Raw genomic sequence first — 16,783 nt, 5'->3', positions numbered from 1 at the left:
AGCCAGTGAGTTACATGTTCTATAGATCATTTGAACGTTTCTTTTATCGAAATAATGTAGAATGAGTCAGTTTACATAATATGTACACATGCTTAATGTTACCATTGATGAACACACCTTTTTTGTGATCCTGTTTAAACAAACACACTTAAAAACGAGTTTTTGTTGTTTTTTTACACGCTACCAGTTTTTAAACAGAAATTCGTTCATGCAATAGAAGGAATTGTCCACAAGTAATGATTTTATGTTAGATTTAAAACTTACGTTACTAACTGTTACAGATTTTATGGTATTGGACAAATAATAAAAAAAATTGTTTCTGTGTATTGAACCCCTTTCTGACCTACTGCCAGCTTTAATAATGGTAATAACGTCATTTTTTACCGTTAGTCACGTAGATGTGGATATCACTGTTCATCTCAAATTGTGATGGACTATTTATGACGGATGTCATTAGTGAATATATGTACTGTGATGGTGTAGTTAAAATGGACAAATTCTTGAATAGGTACTTTTGTGTCGTCGTTGACACTGTCGAGTCTTGTACCAGGGGAATAAAAGAGAGGATGGTGTTTGATGGCCAGTATCCTCTTCCTAATACAAATGCACACCTGTATTAACAGGGTCCTTTATTAACAAGAACAAGAAGCTACTATCTTTAAGCTAGTCCATGTGTTGTGGTACAAGCTCTCCTGTAATAGTCCACATTAGCCTCACTGCAGGTGAAGTACGGGTCCCACTGTAAACACTACACTCTCGTAGCAAGTGATGCCAACTAGAACAGTAACTGAGTTAGTAATTGCGATTGACTGCGACTCTGTCTGCGAATGGGCTGACTGTATGTGACTGACTGGGCCCTTTGGTCCATGGCGGTGATTTAAATATTGGCACTCGAGAGGGCGTTGGTGGAGCGTTACTTGCGAGTCTGTCTCCTCTCTCTTGATAGGCGCGCTTGATTTAGAGCCTGTCATAGATCTTCTTGCAACCTCTTGGCGACAACTTACGCTAGCACAAGTACCTCCATGACCATAGCAAGAAAAAACATGTTAGTCTTACTGATCGCTGCTGTGCAGCCAGTACTTTCTAAGTGATGAGTTACGCCAGAAAATAATTTCACAACATATTACTGAGAGTAAATATGCAAAATATCTCAGGAGGTTGATTCGTTTGTTTCCAGGACCAGGAATTATGAGACAAACCGAAGTAACTGGACTTAATTGTTTGAGAAGGTAAGTGATTTGCTTCTTCCAGTTCGATTACTCGTCAATATGCAAATCAAAAAATTTGGAGCACACTATCCTGTTACTGACTGCTATTGGTGTGCTACATCAGGTTTTGGTACAACTATTTGTTGTGCAGAATTTAATATAGTGTGTTTTCTCAAACTATGGGAGAGTTCATTGTTAGAGAACCAATTAATAATTCTTTAAAACATCCATTGTGATGCTGTCTCTCTAGCAAGATTCCTTACAACACTAGGGTAGTCTGCAAAAAGTTCCAGTTCTACTTGTTGACTGTAAAGTGGAAGTTATAAGGAATTGGAGTGGATCCAAAATTGAAACCTGGGAGACTCCATTTGAGATATCTCCCCAGTCCCAAAATTTTTACTTTTCTAACATTATCTGAATTATTCAACACAACGTTAGTAATACTAAATCAGCTCATGCGTTTGGATTACAATTACATATTAAAACCATTACATTCTATCCTCCAGCGTCTGCTAAATAAATATTACTTACAAAAACAGTCATTTGATTGAATGTGAATTTTACACATCAGCTTACTTTGTTCTTCAGCGATAGAATTTCGGAATTAGCCGAATGAGTTGATCCTCCATGAAAACTGTTGTACATCTACGCTGTTTAGTGCTTGCAGATACTCAGTAAAATGGTTCAAATTGCTCTGAGCACTATGGGCACTGCATCACACACATCCATGCCCGAGGCAGGATTCGAACCTGCGACCGTAGCGGTGACCAGGTTCCAGACTAGAACCGCTCGGCCAAACAGGCCGGCGGATCCTCAGTCCATAACAGCATAGTATGGGGTAATCCATTACAGTCGTTCACCATTAGAAACGCATAGTTCCTATAGGACTCCTCCAATACAATTGCAGAAGGATTGTATTGATCAGTGAAATTAGCAAGAGATCAGTAACACTGTACTACATAACTACTGGCCATTAGAATTGCTACACCAAGAAGAAATGCAGATGATAAACAGGTATTCATTGGACAAATATATTACACTAGAACTGGCATGTGATTACATTTTCACGCAATTTGGATGTATAGATCCTGAGAAACCAGTACCCAGAACAACCACCTCTGGATGTAATAACGGCCTTGATACGCCTGGGCATTGAGGCAAACAGACCTTGGATGGCGTGCACAGGTACAGCTGCCTAAGCAGCTTCAACACGATATCACAGTTCATCAAGAGTAGTGACTAGGATATTGTGACGAGCCAGTTGCTCGGCCACCATTGATCAGACGTTTTCAATTGGTGAGACATCTGGAAAATGTGCTGGCCAGGGCAGCAGTCGAACATTTTCTGTATCCAGAAAGGTCCGTACAGGACCTGCAATATACGGTCGCGCATTATCCTGATGAAATGTAGGGTTTCGCAGGGATCGAATGAAGGGTACAGCCACGGGTCGTAACATGTCTGAAATGTAACATCCCCTGTTCAAAGTGCCGTCAATGTGAACAAGAGGTGACCGAGACATGTAACCAGTGGCACCCCATGCCATCACGCCGTGTGCTACGCCAATATGGCAATGACGAATACATGCTTCCAATGTGAGTTCACCGCGATGTCGCCAAACACGGATGCGATCATCATGATGCTATAAACAGAACCTGGATTCATCCGAAAAAATGACGTTTTGCCATTCGTGCTCCCAGGTTCGTCGTTGAGTACACCATCGCAGGCGCTCCTGTCTGTGATGCAGTGTCAAGGGTATCCTCAGCCATGGTCTGCGAGCTGACAGTGCATGCTGCTGCAAACGTCGTCGAACTGTTCGTGCACATGGTTGTTGTCTTGCAAACGTCCCCATCTGTTGACACAGGGATCCAGACGTGGCTGCACGATCCGTGACAGCCATGCGGATACGTTAGATGCCTGTCATCTCGACTGCTAGTGATACGAGGCCGTTGGGATGCAGCACGGCGTTCCGTATTACCCTCCTGAACCCACCGATTCCATATTATGCTAACAGTCATTGGATCTCGACCAACGCGAGCAGCAATGTCACGATCCGATAAACCGAAATCGCGATAGGCTACAAACCGACCTTTATCAAAGTCGGAAACGTAATGGTACGCATTTCTTCTCCTTACACGAGGCATCACAACAACGTTTCACCAGGCAACGCCGGTCAACTGCTGTTTGTGAATGAGAAATCGCTTGGAAACTTTCCTCATGTCAGCACGCTGTAGGTGTCACCACCGGCGCCAACCTTGTGTGAATGCTCTGAAAAGTTAATCATTTGCATATCACAGCATCTTCTTCCTGTCGGTTAAATTTCGCGTCTGTAGCACATCACCTTCGTGGTGTAGCAATTTCAATGGCCAGTAGTGTACATAAGTACACCTAGCCTCCATCACCGGCTTACTCCATCCTGGTTCATAGTCAGTCTACTGTACACAGAAGATGCTGAATTGTGAAGAGGTAAGACGGCAGATAGAGTTTCTACGTCGACTACCGACGGCTGCACAAAATCGCGAAAAGAGATGTCCACCTATTGCTGCACGTTGATGCTTGAAATAAGCTAATTATCGACATGCACACAAGCTGCTGGCAAATCGAAGTTGAGAGGCTGACCATAAAATGACTGCGTTCGTAACACTTGGCGGGCTCTATGATTTCGAACTCTGTCATTTGTTTTAGGTAAAGCTACAGTCACTTCCGAGCGTATAATGGACACCCTGGTTCGACACCTTAAATGGACGATGCCTTTTCTATCTGAATGACATCGTCGTTTTTTCGAACACATTAAAAGAATATGGAAGCAGACTGACGATCATGTCGAAGAGTGTTCTGTCCACAGGCCTACCTCTGAATCAGAAAAAGTGCTGTTCATAAAGGTTGGTGGCACATGCTCAGTGGTGATGGAGTCTGTTCTAATACAGAGAAAATAAGGAGAGTCACAGATTTTATGACTGCTCGACACATTCATGATGTGGAAGTTTTCTCAGAATGTGCTCGTATTATCGACAATTCCTAAAGAACTTCTGTACCAAGGTACAGCTCTTGCAAGAACTACTGCAAACTGGAACAAAGTGTAAGAAAAATGTTTTCTCGTCCTTAATATTTTCACCAGTCCTAGCATTGTATGACGAGAATGCCAAGACAGAACATGTGTATGGGTTAGGTGCAATTCCAGCGCAAATTCAGAAAGGTGCTGAAAATGTGAAAAGGTGATAAATTATGTATTCAGAGCACTTTTCAAGTCCAGAATGAATTACTCTACATCTGAGAAAGAATGTTTTGGTTTTTTTTTTCTCCATCAGGTATTTCCTGCTGTATCTACATGGTGTGCCGTTCTCCATTGTGGCGGACACTATTCTTACGCTGGCTGCCTGTCTTTCGACGAATCCTTTGGAGGAACACTGCATTGTAGATGAAATCTCAGTCAGCACTGCACTAAATGACATTGCTGATGAACTCTTGAGGGAGGAGGAACTGACGAAAGGGAAATTCCGTTTAATAAATGTAAGAGAAGGTACGATGCATTTGAGCAGAAATAGTTGCTCATCGTCCCATTCCATCTACAAACAGTTATCCTGAAGTTTTTCCATAATGCTCCAATATTTTGTCCCTCACAATTTGTTAAGACTCCAGGTCGAATAAGATGCAGGTGTCATGGCCAGGTCCCTACCTGTCCGTTAGACATTATATGTGTCACTGTAAAGGGCGAAGGAAGAACAAGCTCTAATTTCTTCCAATGCCTTTGGTATCAATTTTACCAGTAGGAGCGCCATTTCACCGAATCGGAGTCGACCTCTTGGGCAGGTTCCCGAAGGCCACGAACAGGAATCAGCAGAGAATAGTCTGCTCTGATTAACCAAACTGTTGCGCTCTCACCATAACCCCACCACTACTAGTGTAATTTAATTTGCTTTTATGTAAATAACAGATACCCTGTCTCTATATTGACACGTATAACCCTCTTACTACAATTTAGTTTAGTTTCCAAATTAAGTACTCTATGGGGGCGGGGGTAGTCCCGTTCTAGGAAAAACTAATCAATAGAGTTACCCTTTTTACATGATTTATCCGCGTGCTGTGTCTAATGGATAACTAAAGCAGACTATTCACTTCTTTTCCTAAGATTTTACCAAGCGATTAGACAGAAACGCTGTATGAATAATATTACACTGAAGATAGGACAACTCAGTTCCAAGTTCATTCAGTGGTTCAAAACATCTACTAATGGTCGCCAGCCATTGAAGGTATTGAAACAGTGAAGTATTGGAAAAACAGAAGTATTAATTTTGCATACTTTCTTGCTACTGTTTAATTTGGTTCTTCGAATAAATATTGCTCCACTTAAACAATGTTGGACTACACCCTTACACATTATGTTTTTGAAAGAGAGAAAGCCCAGTACATAACATCAGGAAGCTAAAAAAATTTGGCCAGGGGGGACTTATAGAAAAGCATTTTCCATAATCAACAAACTTAAATATTAAAATACTTAGATGCTTAAGCACACACTTTTTATACTGAACATTTCACTTCAAGAAAACCTGTTTCTTCTGGAATTTACTTTCAAAAGCTACTGCTCTTTGAACTAATTCTGTATAGTCATTTAACAAATTCTGGTAACTTGGATTCTTTCTGCTTGAATTTTATGTAAGCAAACTTTTACTATAAGACTTTGCAGTAGTCGACAAAACTTTTTTTATTTTCTCAAATGCAGTTTAAATGGCACCTCTTTATATTAACTTGGCACTTCGTAAGTCTATAAAACAGGATACTCGTATTAAACAAACCCTCTATAGGTGTATGATTATGATGAAATAACAGGGTGAACCAGTTTCTTTAAAGTTTAAGAATTATAATTAAAACACAGTTTAAATTAATGGTTCACGCTGTACAAAAGCAAAAATACAAAAAAATCTATCTGGTGGCTGTAGGCTTGGGTGTGCCGAACAGTTATGACGGCTACACTACCCACAGTATAGCCTACAAATACCTTGCTGTTTGGGCTAAATTTCTCTTCTTGGCGTCGTTCAATTTTACATCCAGTAGCCCAACAACTCGCAGCTATGCCGTAAGCCGTTTTCAGTCTTCATCCGAGGCACTTCACTTTTGTGCAAATTTTCAGGCAACGCTTCTCCTGCTCCAGAAAGGTGTTGCCCCAATCACTGCTTCCTACAGACTGTGTGATTTACTTCCCGCGCTTGCTCTAGGTAACGCGCCAATTCGTCTTTGCCACCTTTTCCACTCCCCGGAGCCACTTTCGTTTTAGACAAAAGCACACTGGCTTTTACATCACAACTATTTCTTACATTGTTCCTAAGCATGACCATTTCTTAAACTGTCAAATTTACATCAAGATGAACAATTTATACACATAAATATTTTTAAATACAAAATGTTATCAGAAAATTATTTAACGTAAAAAACAATGTACATAGTATTTTACATACACTACTCATATACAATGCAAAGAACTTCAAAGTCTAGTATACCATACCTTACATCTACAGAAAATGTAGAACCAATATGGGAAAATTTTAAAGCAAAATAATTATTAAAATTTAAATTAATCATAAACAAATAATGTTATAACCAGAGCAGTGCCGTTCGCTGAAGCACAGTAGATTACAAGATGCCTTGCAGAAGACATAATTTCGAAGCACAGAGACCCCATTTGATGATTCTGATCATGGAAATCTTTTCCAGTCGAGACTAGCATCAGAGGTAATTTCACATTCAGATAGCACCCATGGGATGACAACTACCTACCACCCACACATGTATGGCCTCACAATCCACTTAAAAAAGGCGATAGCAGATATGGTCTCGATCTACGTTGATGCTGAGCAGAGGGACTGGGGTACAATATGCCCATTTTGGATTTCACATATCATACAGCAAAGCTAACTCTGCTCTTCGCTCGCTAGGCCGAAACAGGTTTCACACCGTTCTTTCTGCTCCACAGTCGCGAGGCCGAAACGACGTTGCAGACATGAACCGGGTGATGCTCAGGATGACAACGTGAAACAGCTCATCACCAGGAGCAAGGCAGCTGGCTCACAGATGGTCACCGGTCACCCAGGGGAAGGACCGAGTGCGCTATAACGTCCTGCACTGACCAATGGGATACAGCTAGGAAGACATGGTACAGTTTTTTACGCCTGTGCGGAAAGCGGGGTACATGAAAAGTATCTAAAGCGCTTCTTTCGAGTATTTAACATCCTTCGTAGCTTGCCGGTCGTCATATACTAAGTCAATTATTTTGATACATCAAAAAGACTGATGTCCTAAGACGTCATACATATCCTCTATACAGTGCCCTACTGCAGTCCTGAGGCGCAGGTCGGCCACGGAGGTTTTTCATTCAAGGAAACTGAAGGCCCACTGGATGATGGGGAAGCTTCGACAGCAGGGGAAACCTACGAAGCTGATCATAGTGAAGAGGTTTTGAGAACGCGGCCTGTACACAAGGATCCTCCAGCGCTGCCGTACCGAGGACCGCTGACTAGATTTAGGTCTAGGATACTGTTGTCGGCTCCACTGAGAGCTTCTGAAACAGCGGAACGCAGATTTTCTAGGAGGGGCAGAAATGCTCCTGTTTAGTTGTAGTTAGCATCACTGGATCGGGTGGTGCGGGCCCAATCCACCCCCTATAACCAGAAAATTTTCATTATTCAGTATCTATCATTTCTAGAAGGTTCTCGAAGTTATTAAAGTTTTTGTATTCCGGAATATTCTGTATCTATAGCAGAGCTCTCTTTCCAAGAGGTGGTTCTTTTGTGTCTGTAGGTTGTTGAAGCAATAAATGTACCCCCAGTGCAAAATGTCACACTACGTTGGCGACCTTGGTTTCAGATTTAGATTTTATTGTAGCTACTACTAGACAGTACATTCCGAACGCAATATATATTTAAAGAATATTTCCATTTTGACGAGAAATACTGTTAAGACTGTTAATAGAGACAAGTGTAGCAATTTTTTTCCTGCGGAGTATCGATACGTACTAGTAATATGTAACTAGATAGAAAAACACTGACATTTTGAAGAATAATGTATTGGACACTGCGGTTGTATTGTATCGACGAGTGTCCTGAACTGTTTGTCTGCTTCTCGACAAGAACCGATCACGAATGACCAGCGGAACACAAGTTACGTTCAAAGTTATTGAGTGGTGGAAAGTGATATCGTTCTTGATAAGTACAATTTACACGTTGGGAGAAGTTACGTTAGCGCGCAAGCAAGTGATTAATTTGCCACGTATGAAATAAGAGCAGAAGCGTTCATTACGCCAACCTAGCCACATGTGTTTTTAAAGGTTTCTTCTTGCACCTTTCCTGTGATAAAACACTTTTACAATCCTGGTACTTTGATGGAGCACCTTGTTTGTTTTGGAGGCTAATAAAATTTTAAAAACTGAGAAAAATTACTTTATTCAGGGATTACTTCAATTTTAAATCATAACTAATGATACAGAAATCACAATAAAACTTCTAAAAATAATTAGTATCGTCAAAATGTGGAGGAAGCGAACCGCCGTGCTTTTAACTGGTTTTCGTCTCGCGTTTTTCATTCATACATATGGAGCGGTATGTGCTAATTCTTGCTCATACTTCATCAGATGCATGTTGTTGGTGCCGGCAGTTATTTGCTTTAGAGCTATTGATGTTCAGTCGATAAATATGATGCCTGACCAGTATTCCCAAATGAACAGAAGTGAAACTTGCAGTAACAGTGACCTTTTTTGAGATAATGCTTCTCGTTTTGAAACTCAGTGTTTGTACCTTCTGTCTCCGATAACATCGTTATAATTTTCGTGAGCCCTCTGTGTCAGAATAAAGTAAAGAACAAAGCAGACTACTGTTGCCATGTTAAATGTTCTAACATTTCTTGAGAGCCCTAAATCTGCATAATATGTATGTTAATGTGGATGTAGTGATAATAACAAGACGTCGTAAAGATGATTGGTAAAGAAGCTCCAGTGACATCGCTGCAGAAAATGTATAACGAATGCCACTGTGTGGAATACATAATCTGTTTGCATTTAGATATGTTTTTCCCATGCTTAACTATAAATTATAAAAAGATAATGATTTCATCAACCTAAAGAGTGGTTTGGACACCACAGTACTTTACTAGGCATGATGCTGTTGGAAGTGGTATCCGGATATAATCCTCCCGTCTTCGAACTAACTACTTATCAAACCAGAATCGTAGGAAACTCCGATAATAGCCGGAACCCATACCATGGCGTAACTCAGTATTTTTCACAGTGACAAAAAGTGTCATGAATGAAAGATGTGAGATTTGAGGTAAAAATCAGGGAGCAGACGTTGGATGGAACCTGACGAGATTTGGATTTCCTCTAAGTTTCTAGTTTTTATCAAAGTGCAGGTCTTTGAGTAAAATATAATCTTAGCCATTCTCTTTCCTCTCTTTAATGAATTAGGAACTACAATCTGTGTTGTTTACAATGAAAAAATAAAACGTTTATGGTGAAAGTGTGCACTTCTTTTACTCGATTGTAAATTTTAATATGAAAAGGAAGTTGTGTAAAGTATTACACCTACGACGGGTATCCCAGAGTGTAGCAAAACCACAAAGAGCCTGCAACTATAGGATTTCCTACTTTGTGAAGAGTAGCACAGCCCAGCGTATTTTCGATAGCATAGGTAAAGACACAATTACTAACCAATAATAACTGGGTATACAAAATTACTTATCGCTATTGTGATAAGTTTTATATTGGTCAATTAGGCAGAGATATAGCAACTACGCTGGTTGAACATGAACGAAGATGGAAGCTGCAGGGCCTCAGATACCAGTCACAGCACCACATCCTCATGTCAGAAAGCAAAGGCCAAAACCTCAGCCTGTTGGAAACCACAGAAATCAACAAACATCCGGCCCACCGTCCTAATTTAATACTAAATGGTCAAACATGGCTCAAAGACTCTCCTCCTGTAAATTTCACTTAATCCTTACAGTTTTCCATTGCATCCCTCGCTGTCTGTTTCTTTCTATATCTCCATTTTCTGTATTTATTAATTATTTTATTTTATTGTGATAGGCTGTGTACTCTATATATTCTGTTGTTACAATTGCGAATTCTATCATTTCTTGTGTTTCTGTATCACCTTCCATTTGAAATACCTCTACAAGCTATTTTTGAGTAGTTTTGCCAAATAGTAATTTTACTTTATTGCTGTTGTTAAATTAAGTGAAACTCTTACATGGTTTTTTCGGGTTTAGTGCTCATGTCTCTCCTGGATTGTCCTCTTTATATTTATTTAGTGTGCTACTTTTCTAACTGTATTACCACAGCAATGTGAGACATGACATTTACTGTGTGTTTGTGACTGAGTCTAGGCGAGTAACATTTTTCCCATTGTTGTTCAGAAACATGTAACTTATTTGCTGCCGACAGGTACTTCAAGTAGATATAATTCAAGAGCCAATATCGCATCACACTATGCCGACCGTTGTTAGTCGAGCTGCGGTCATGTGTCAAATAGTTTTATCTTGTGACTTCGGTTTTATGTGTCTGATGGAACAGAATGACCATGAGAGCAGTTGGTTTTTAATTTTTATTTCTGCGACGGTGACTTTATATCAGTTGGTGTGGCTGATGTATCGTTACATCCAAATGATTTATACATGTTATGCTACATTCAGATCCGATAATGGCACCTTTAGTGTGTTGAAACCGGTCATCCAGTAAACACTATTTCAGTGATCTTGGTTTTTGAATTATTTCTGCAACAGAGTGATATCTCCACAACACACTTTGTGTTCACTGCAAAATACATATGATGATGGAGTTGTAAACCGAACACCGCTTCACGAAATAAATTAATCCCCGAGAACAGACGTAATATGGCGGTTTTCATTTATTATTGTGAAGAATGAATTTGGCTCTGAGCCCTATGGGACTTAACATCTATGGTCATCAGTCCCCTAGAACTTAGAACTACTTAAACCTAACTAACCTAAGGACATCACACAACACCCAGTCATCACGAGGCAGAGAAAATCCCTGACCCCACCGGGAATCGAACCCGGGAACGCGGGAGAAGAATGAATTTAATTGTGTTAGAGTGAGAATGATCTCTTGTTTTTCTGCAGTCACGCGTTAGTACTGAGAAACATTATTAACACCTTCGCGACAATGTATCGCAGGAGATGGCAATGATCTTGTATTAGTATTTTGTGAAAAAGCGAACAACACTTTTCTGTATACCTTTTGTTACTTGTTTCGGCAAAGCTGTGCCATCTTCAGATCTACAACTGAGGTACTGGAGGACTGATGCAATCACTGGCTTCAGCTGGTGTGCAGATCACCGATGTTACGCGTTATCGGGGTTTGCTAGCACTTGGATGGGTCACAATCCCAGTCTGCCGAATTCTGTTGGCCATTGTGGGGCACTCAGTCCTTGTGAAGCTAATTGAGGAGCTACCTGATTGAGAAGTGGCAGCTTCAGTCACGAAAACGACTGGGAGAGCGATGTAGTGACAACGTGCTGCTCCGCATGCGGTGACGCCTAAGGCGTGAGGTTGACACGGCGTTCGGACGGTATGTGTTTTTATCAGATGCCACAATAGCCTCATGCTGAAGATATACCATACAGTTCAGATCTACCATTCGTAAATAATGGGATCCAAACAATTTTTGTTTTAGGTCAAAAACCAATCAGCAACTGTTGATAACACGTTTTATTTTAAATGTATAAGTTGACAATAATTACAGCTACTGCAGTCAGGAGTTTGGTTCTCTCATGGGTTCTCGTAGTCAATACCGAGTATGAAGTAGTTGCTTGTCGTGTTGTAGGGTCCCGCGGAGACATCGATGGCGCCATAGCTGGGGTAGGTGAGGGGGCCACCATACACGATCTCGAACAGGTAGGCGGCCGTGGGGTCGGTCTGGTAGGTGATGGGGATCCTCAGCAGCTGCGTGGGCTCAGACACCCCCGTATACCTGCCGGTACCCACCACCCTCCAGGCATCCCCTCCAGCAGGGAACTCGCTCATGGTGATATTGATGTCCTGCTGCTCAGGGCCGATCTCCAGCGTCGCGTAGTTGCGCACGTGGCTGCTGAAGTACAGGGCCGTCACCAGGTAGGATCCGAGGTAGCGGTGGGGCGTGTTGAAGACACCCATGCAGCACTTCCCTTCGCCGGTCCAGGTGGTAGGGTCTTGGAACAGGACTGTCCTCTTCGGGTACGAGGCTAGAATTGTACCAAACAGCAAGATCAATTGGAGTAATAGTTACAATGTAGTGATGCTTAGATGTAACCTCAGTAACCAAACACACAGTAAATATGTCGACGACCATGAGTAGACTGGTTCAAAAATGGTTCAAATGGCTCTGAGCACTATGGGACTACTGAGGTCATCAGTACCCTAGAACTTAGAACTACTTAAACCTAATTAACCTAAGGACATCACACACATCCATGCCCGAGGCAGGATTCGAACCTGCGACCGTAGCGGTCGCTCGGTTCCAGACTGAAGCGCCTAGAACCGCTCGGCCACACCAGCCGGCAGTATACTGGTGGAGAACGACTAAATTGTGCTACATATTTTTACAGACGATGCAAAATATTTACTTCGTAGTCGTACTTAGATTTCAGACTGACAATATAGAAAATGACAACGAGGTGAGGACTACTGGATAACGTTGGAAGATCCTGAGCCTATCTGCAGATGATATTTTCTCTACAGGAAGGTGGTAACGCCTGAGCCTAGTGAACTACAGAAAGATATGCTCGGTGGACAGTCGTGCAGTTGACCAACATACTGCGCATAAATAGGTGAAGATATGTATTACTGTTCCATTGTAAGATTGGTGAAAACTCACTGCGGTGACAAAAGTCATGAGATAGCGATATATAGATATACAGATGGTGGCAGTATCGCGTACAAAAGGTGTGAAAGGTCGTTTATACTCAGGTGATGCATGTGAAAATGTTTCCGAAGTGAGTGTAGCTGCACAATTGGACTTTTAACGCGGAATGGTAGTTGGAGCTAGACATATTCCATCCCGGAAATCGCTAGGAAATTCAGTATTCCTAGATGCACTGTGTCAAGAGTGTGCCGAGAATACTGAATATCAGCCATTACCTCTCACCACGGACAACGCAGTGATCGAAGGCCTTCACTTCACGACCTAGAGCACAGGTGTTTGCGTAGAGTTGTTAGTGTTAAAAGACAAACAGCACAACAGAAATTAATGTGAGGCGTACGGCGAACGTGTCCATAGGACAGTGCGGTCAAATTTGGCCTTAACGGGCTATGGTAGCACACGACCTAAGTGAATGCATTTTGCTTACAGCACGTCATCGCTTGCAGTGCCTCTCCTGCCTTCGTGACCATATCGGATGGGCCCTAGATGACTGTAAACTATGGCTTGAGCAGATGAGTCCGATTTCAGTTGATGGCAGCGTTAGAATGTGGCACAGACCCTTCGAAGCCATGGACCCAAGTTGTCAACAAGACACTGTGCAAGCTGATAGTGGGGAATGGACTGAGTCCTCCTGTCCAATTAACAGCCCATTGGCTGGAAATGTTTATATTCGGCTACTTGGAGACCATTTGCAGCCATTCATGGAGTTCATGTTCCTAGACAACTTTGGAATGGACCCTAGACGACTGTCAAACTGTGGCCTGAGCAGATAAGTCCGATTTCAGTTGGTAAGACTTGATGGTAGGATTCGAGCGTGGCACAGACCCTTCGAAGCCATGGGCCCAAGTTGTCAACAAGACACTGTGCAAGCTGGTAGTGGGGAATGGACGGAGTCCTCCTGTTCAACTGAACAGCCCCTTGGCTGGAAATGTTTATATTCGGCTACTTGGAGACCATTTGCAGCCATTCCTGGAGTTCATCTTCCTAGACCACTGTGGAATTTTACGGTTAATGATGTAACATATCACTGGGCCACAATTGTTCACGACTGGTTTGAAGAACATTCTGGACAATCCGAGGAAATGCCCGATATGAATCCCATCGAACATTTATGGAGCACAATCGAGAGGTTAGGTCATGTACAAGCTCATACGCCGGCGAAGCTTTTGCAGTTATGGATGCCTATACAGCCGGCATGGCTCACTATTTCTTCAGGGGACTTCCAACGACCTCTTAGGTCCATGGTACGTCGAGTTGCTGCACTACGGAACGGCAGGAAAAAGTAAGTCCGACACGATATTAGCATGCATCTAATTACTTTTGTCTGTTCAGCGTATTTACCGAAAAAAGAAAACAGAAGTAACATTCGAGAAAGACATAAAATGCATCGAGCACATGAATCTAATAGTATGAGAGTCAGATGACAGACTGATATTCATTCGAAGAATGTTACGTAATTGTAATTATTCGTCTGGGAAAAAATGCGTGATAGAAAACACTTGTTCGACTGATTATTACGTTGCTCATCAGTCTGGCATCCTTGCTGATTAGAACTGTATTAATAGAACAAAATCCTGTATTAATAGAAAAAAATCGTAATCTAAAGCATCATCTTCGCGTACACCAAGTGCGAACAAGAGGAGGACCTACTATCGTATAAGAACAATGATGATGACATACCAAAATGAGATGTAAAGCAGTAAACAGTGGTGCTCTTGCACAATTACGGGAAATTAGATGTGTGGCAATCGGTGCAATCAGTCATGGGGGTCACACCCACGTCTAACAAACACATGGGAGCGTAGGACCAGCAGCCACGACGCCCGCCTCGACTACTCTACACGACTTCTTGCTAATCTTCCAGTTCCTCGACGACGGAAATCCACCCCTGGGTCACTTAGCCATTCGACGATTGCTGAGTCATCATCCTCATCGTTGCAAAATTTGCGATTCCTGCTAATCAGTTCCTCGATTAGTAACTTTCGAGAACATTTCTCGTGGAGAAACAGCAGTCTCTCTGGAAGTACTTCAATAATGGATCACGGACGGTGTCGACCGAATTAAAACATTTATTTCAGTGGTTATTTGTTTCAGTCAGTATGTGACCGTCCTCAGATCCTTATATCAGGTAGGCTGTGGCGGTGAACGGAGCAGGTGTTATGATTCCACGAACATCAGCTGACGTTCCTGGAGCCATAACACCTGCTTCATTCCCAGCCACAACCTACCATCGGGATATAAGAATCTGGGGATAGTCGTCTAGTGATAGAAACAGGTAAACATTGAAATAAATGTTTTATTAGGGTCAAGACTGTTTGTGATCCATTTTTAAAGTTCCACGATCGCCTGTGTTAGATGTCGATGGCCTTCCTTCCCGACCAGCATGTCTGTGCCATCTGGGTCGATTTTGTTGGCTTCATTTGACTGCAGCTGGACGCGTCATTGCGTCTTGTCCATATATCGACAGAATTTCGCGGTGAATTTGTTTGAAATTTACATGCTTTTCCCACAAGAATAGTTCGATCCAGCGTACTTCAGTTTTGTCGTATGTTTCTAGTATCCATGTCTACTGTGGTGCACCTCTTATCTGACCCACAGCAGAACTGAGTCTGAAAGAAACCCAGAACACACATTCTCTTCTGACAGGACACAACTGTGTTTGCACCGGACTACAGGTGTACCTTACTTTATGTAACCCATCCTATAAAAGAGCCTTAAAGTCCTAACCAGGTTATATTAAAAAAATTAAACACACAAGAAAAAGTGGAGTATATACTAATAAAAATCACGAAACTCACTTCTTTCCGACATATGGCGCTAGAAGTTGAGATGCGATGAATGAGTCTACTGAAAAGCTCTACAGTGTCAGAAAGACACTATACTACGGGTCAAAGCCCGCTTCCAGGTTCCACTGTTGTGTACTTTTAAAATAATTTGCGCGTAATTTTTGGGACATATTAAAACAGTTTACACATATCGTGTTGCTACCCGTCCATAATACATTGAGATAACGGCGCACTTACCACTGGCAGCAGCTGCGATCACCAGGATAGCTAAAGCCTGTCTCAGCATGGCTACTGTAGTTGTGTGTCTGCACTCCTCAGTGAAGGAATCTGATGATTTCTTTTGAACGCTACCATCGTCTTATATACAAGGAGGCCACCGGCTATGACGTCCGTCGGGCTGCTCTTTTAGCGTCACTCATTTACGCACATGTGAAAATAAGCTTTTCTTGTAGTAACACTTGAAAAACATGGATAAGTACGAGAGTAAATACTTAGGTTCTCTTTAGATTAAGTAACAAGAGGCAGTAAGAGTACGTAATCTGACTGCCATCTGCCACAGATAATCACGCGCTAATGGATAAATATATGCTTTATCAACTTGCAGTGTTTATCACTGGACGCAGTAGTTGCGTAATTCGAAATTGCTAGTCTCAACAGTTTCTGCACACAACGCAGTAACGCAGTCCTATTCTGGCAGTCATTTATATACACAGACTTTTTAAGTATCCACTGTCAAATACGCCATTTGTCAGGTGTGTTGTGTACTGTAATCAACAGCGGTCCTTCTCAGACTAGTACGTTGGTCTACACTTGGGCAGATGAATATGTGGGTAAAGAATATTTACAGGAATCTTCCCCTACTTTTGATGTTCAACGGTCGAAATTAATTA

The 16,783-nt window shown here is 41.9% G+C and overlaps 1 protein-coding gene across 1 annotated transcript; it reads right to left on the bottom strand.

Moving 5' to 3' along the window:
• Positions 1–11,903: 11,903 nt before the first annotated feature.
• LOC126335127 (uncharacterized) lies at positions 11,904–16,239 on the bottom strand. Its single transcript, XM_049998087.1, has 2 exons — positions 16,131–16,239; positions 11,904–12,430 (listed from the first exon to the last, which is right to left on the bottom strand). Exons 1-2 carry the CDS (start codon positions 16,177–16,179, stop codon positions 11,979–11,981), a joined length of 501 nt encoding a protein of 166 aa, XP_049854044.1. The 5' UTR covers positions 16,180–16,239; the 3' UTR covers positions 11,904–11,978.
• Between the last annotated feature and the right edge of the window lie 544 nt (positions 16,240–16,783).

This window comes from Schistocerca gregaria, chromosome 2 (genome assembly GCF_023897955.1).
Source record: "Schistocerca gregaria isolate iqSchGreg1 chromosome 2, iqSchGreg1.2, whole genome shotgun sequence".
Classification (NCBI taxonomy): domain Eukaryota; kingdom Metazoa; phylum Arthropoda; class Insecta; order Orthoptera; family Acrididae; genus Schistocerca; species Schistocerca gregaria.
This window is presented reverse-complemented; position numbering and strand designations above follow the sequence as displayed.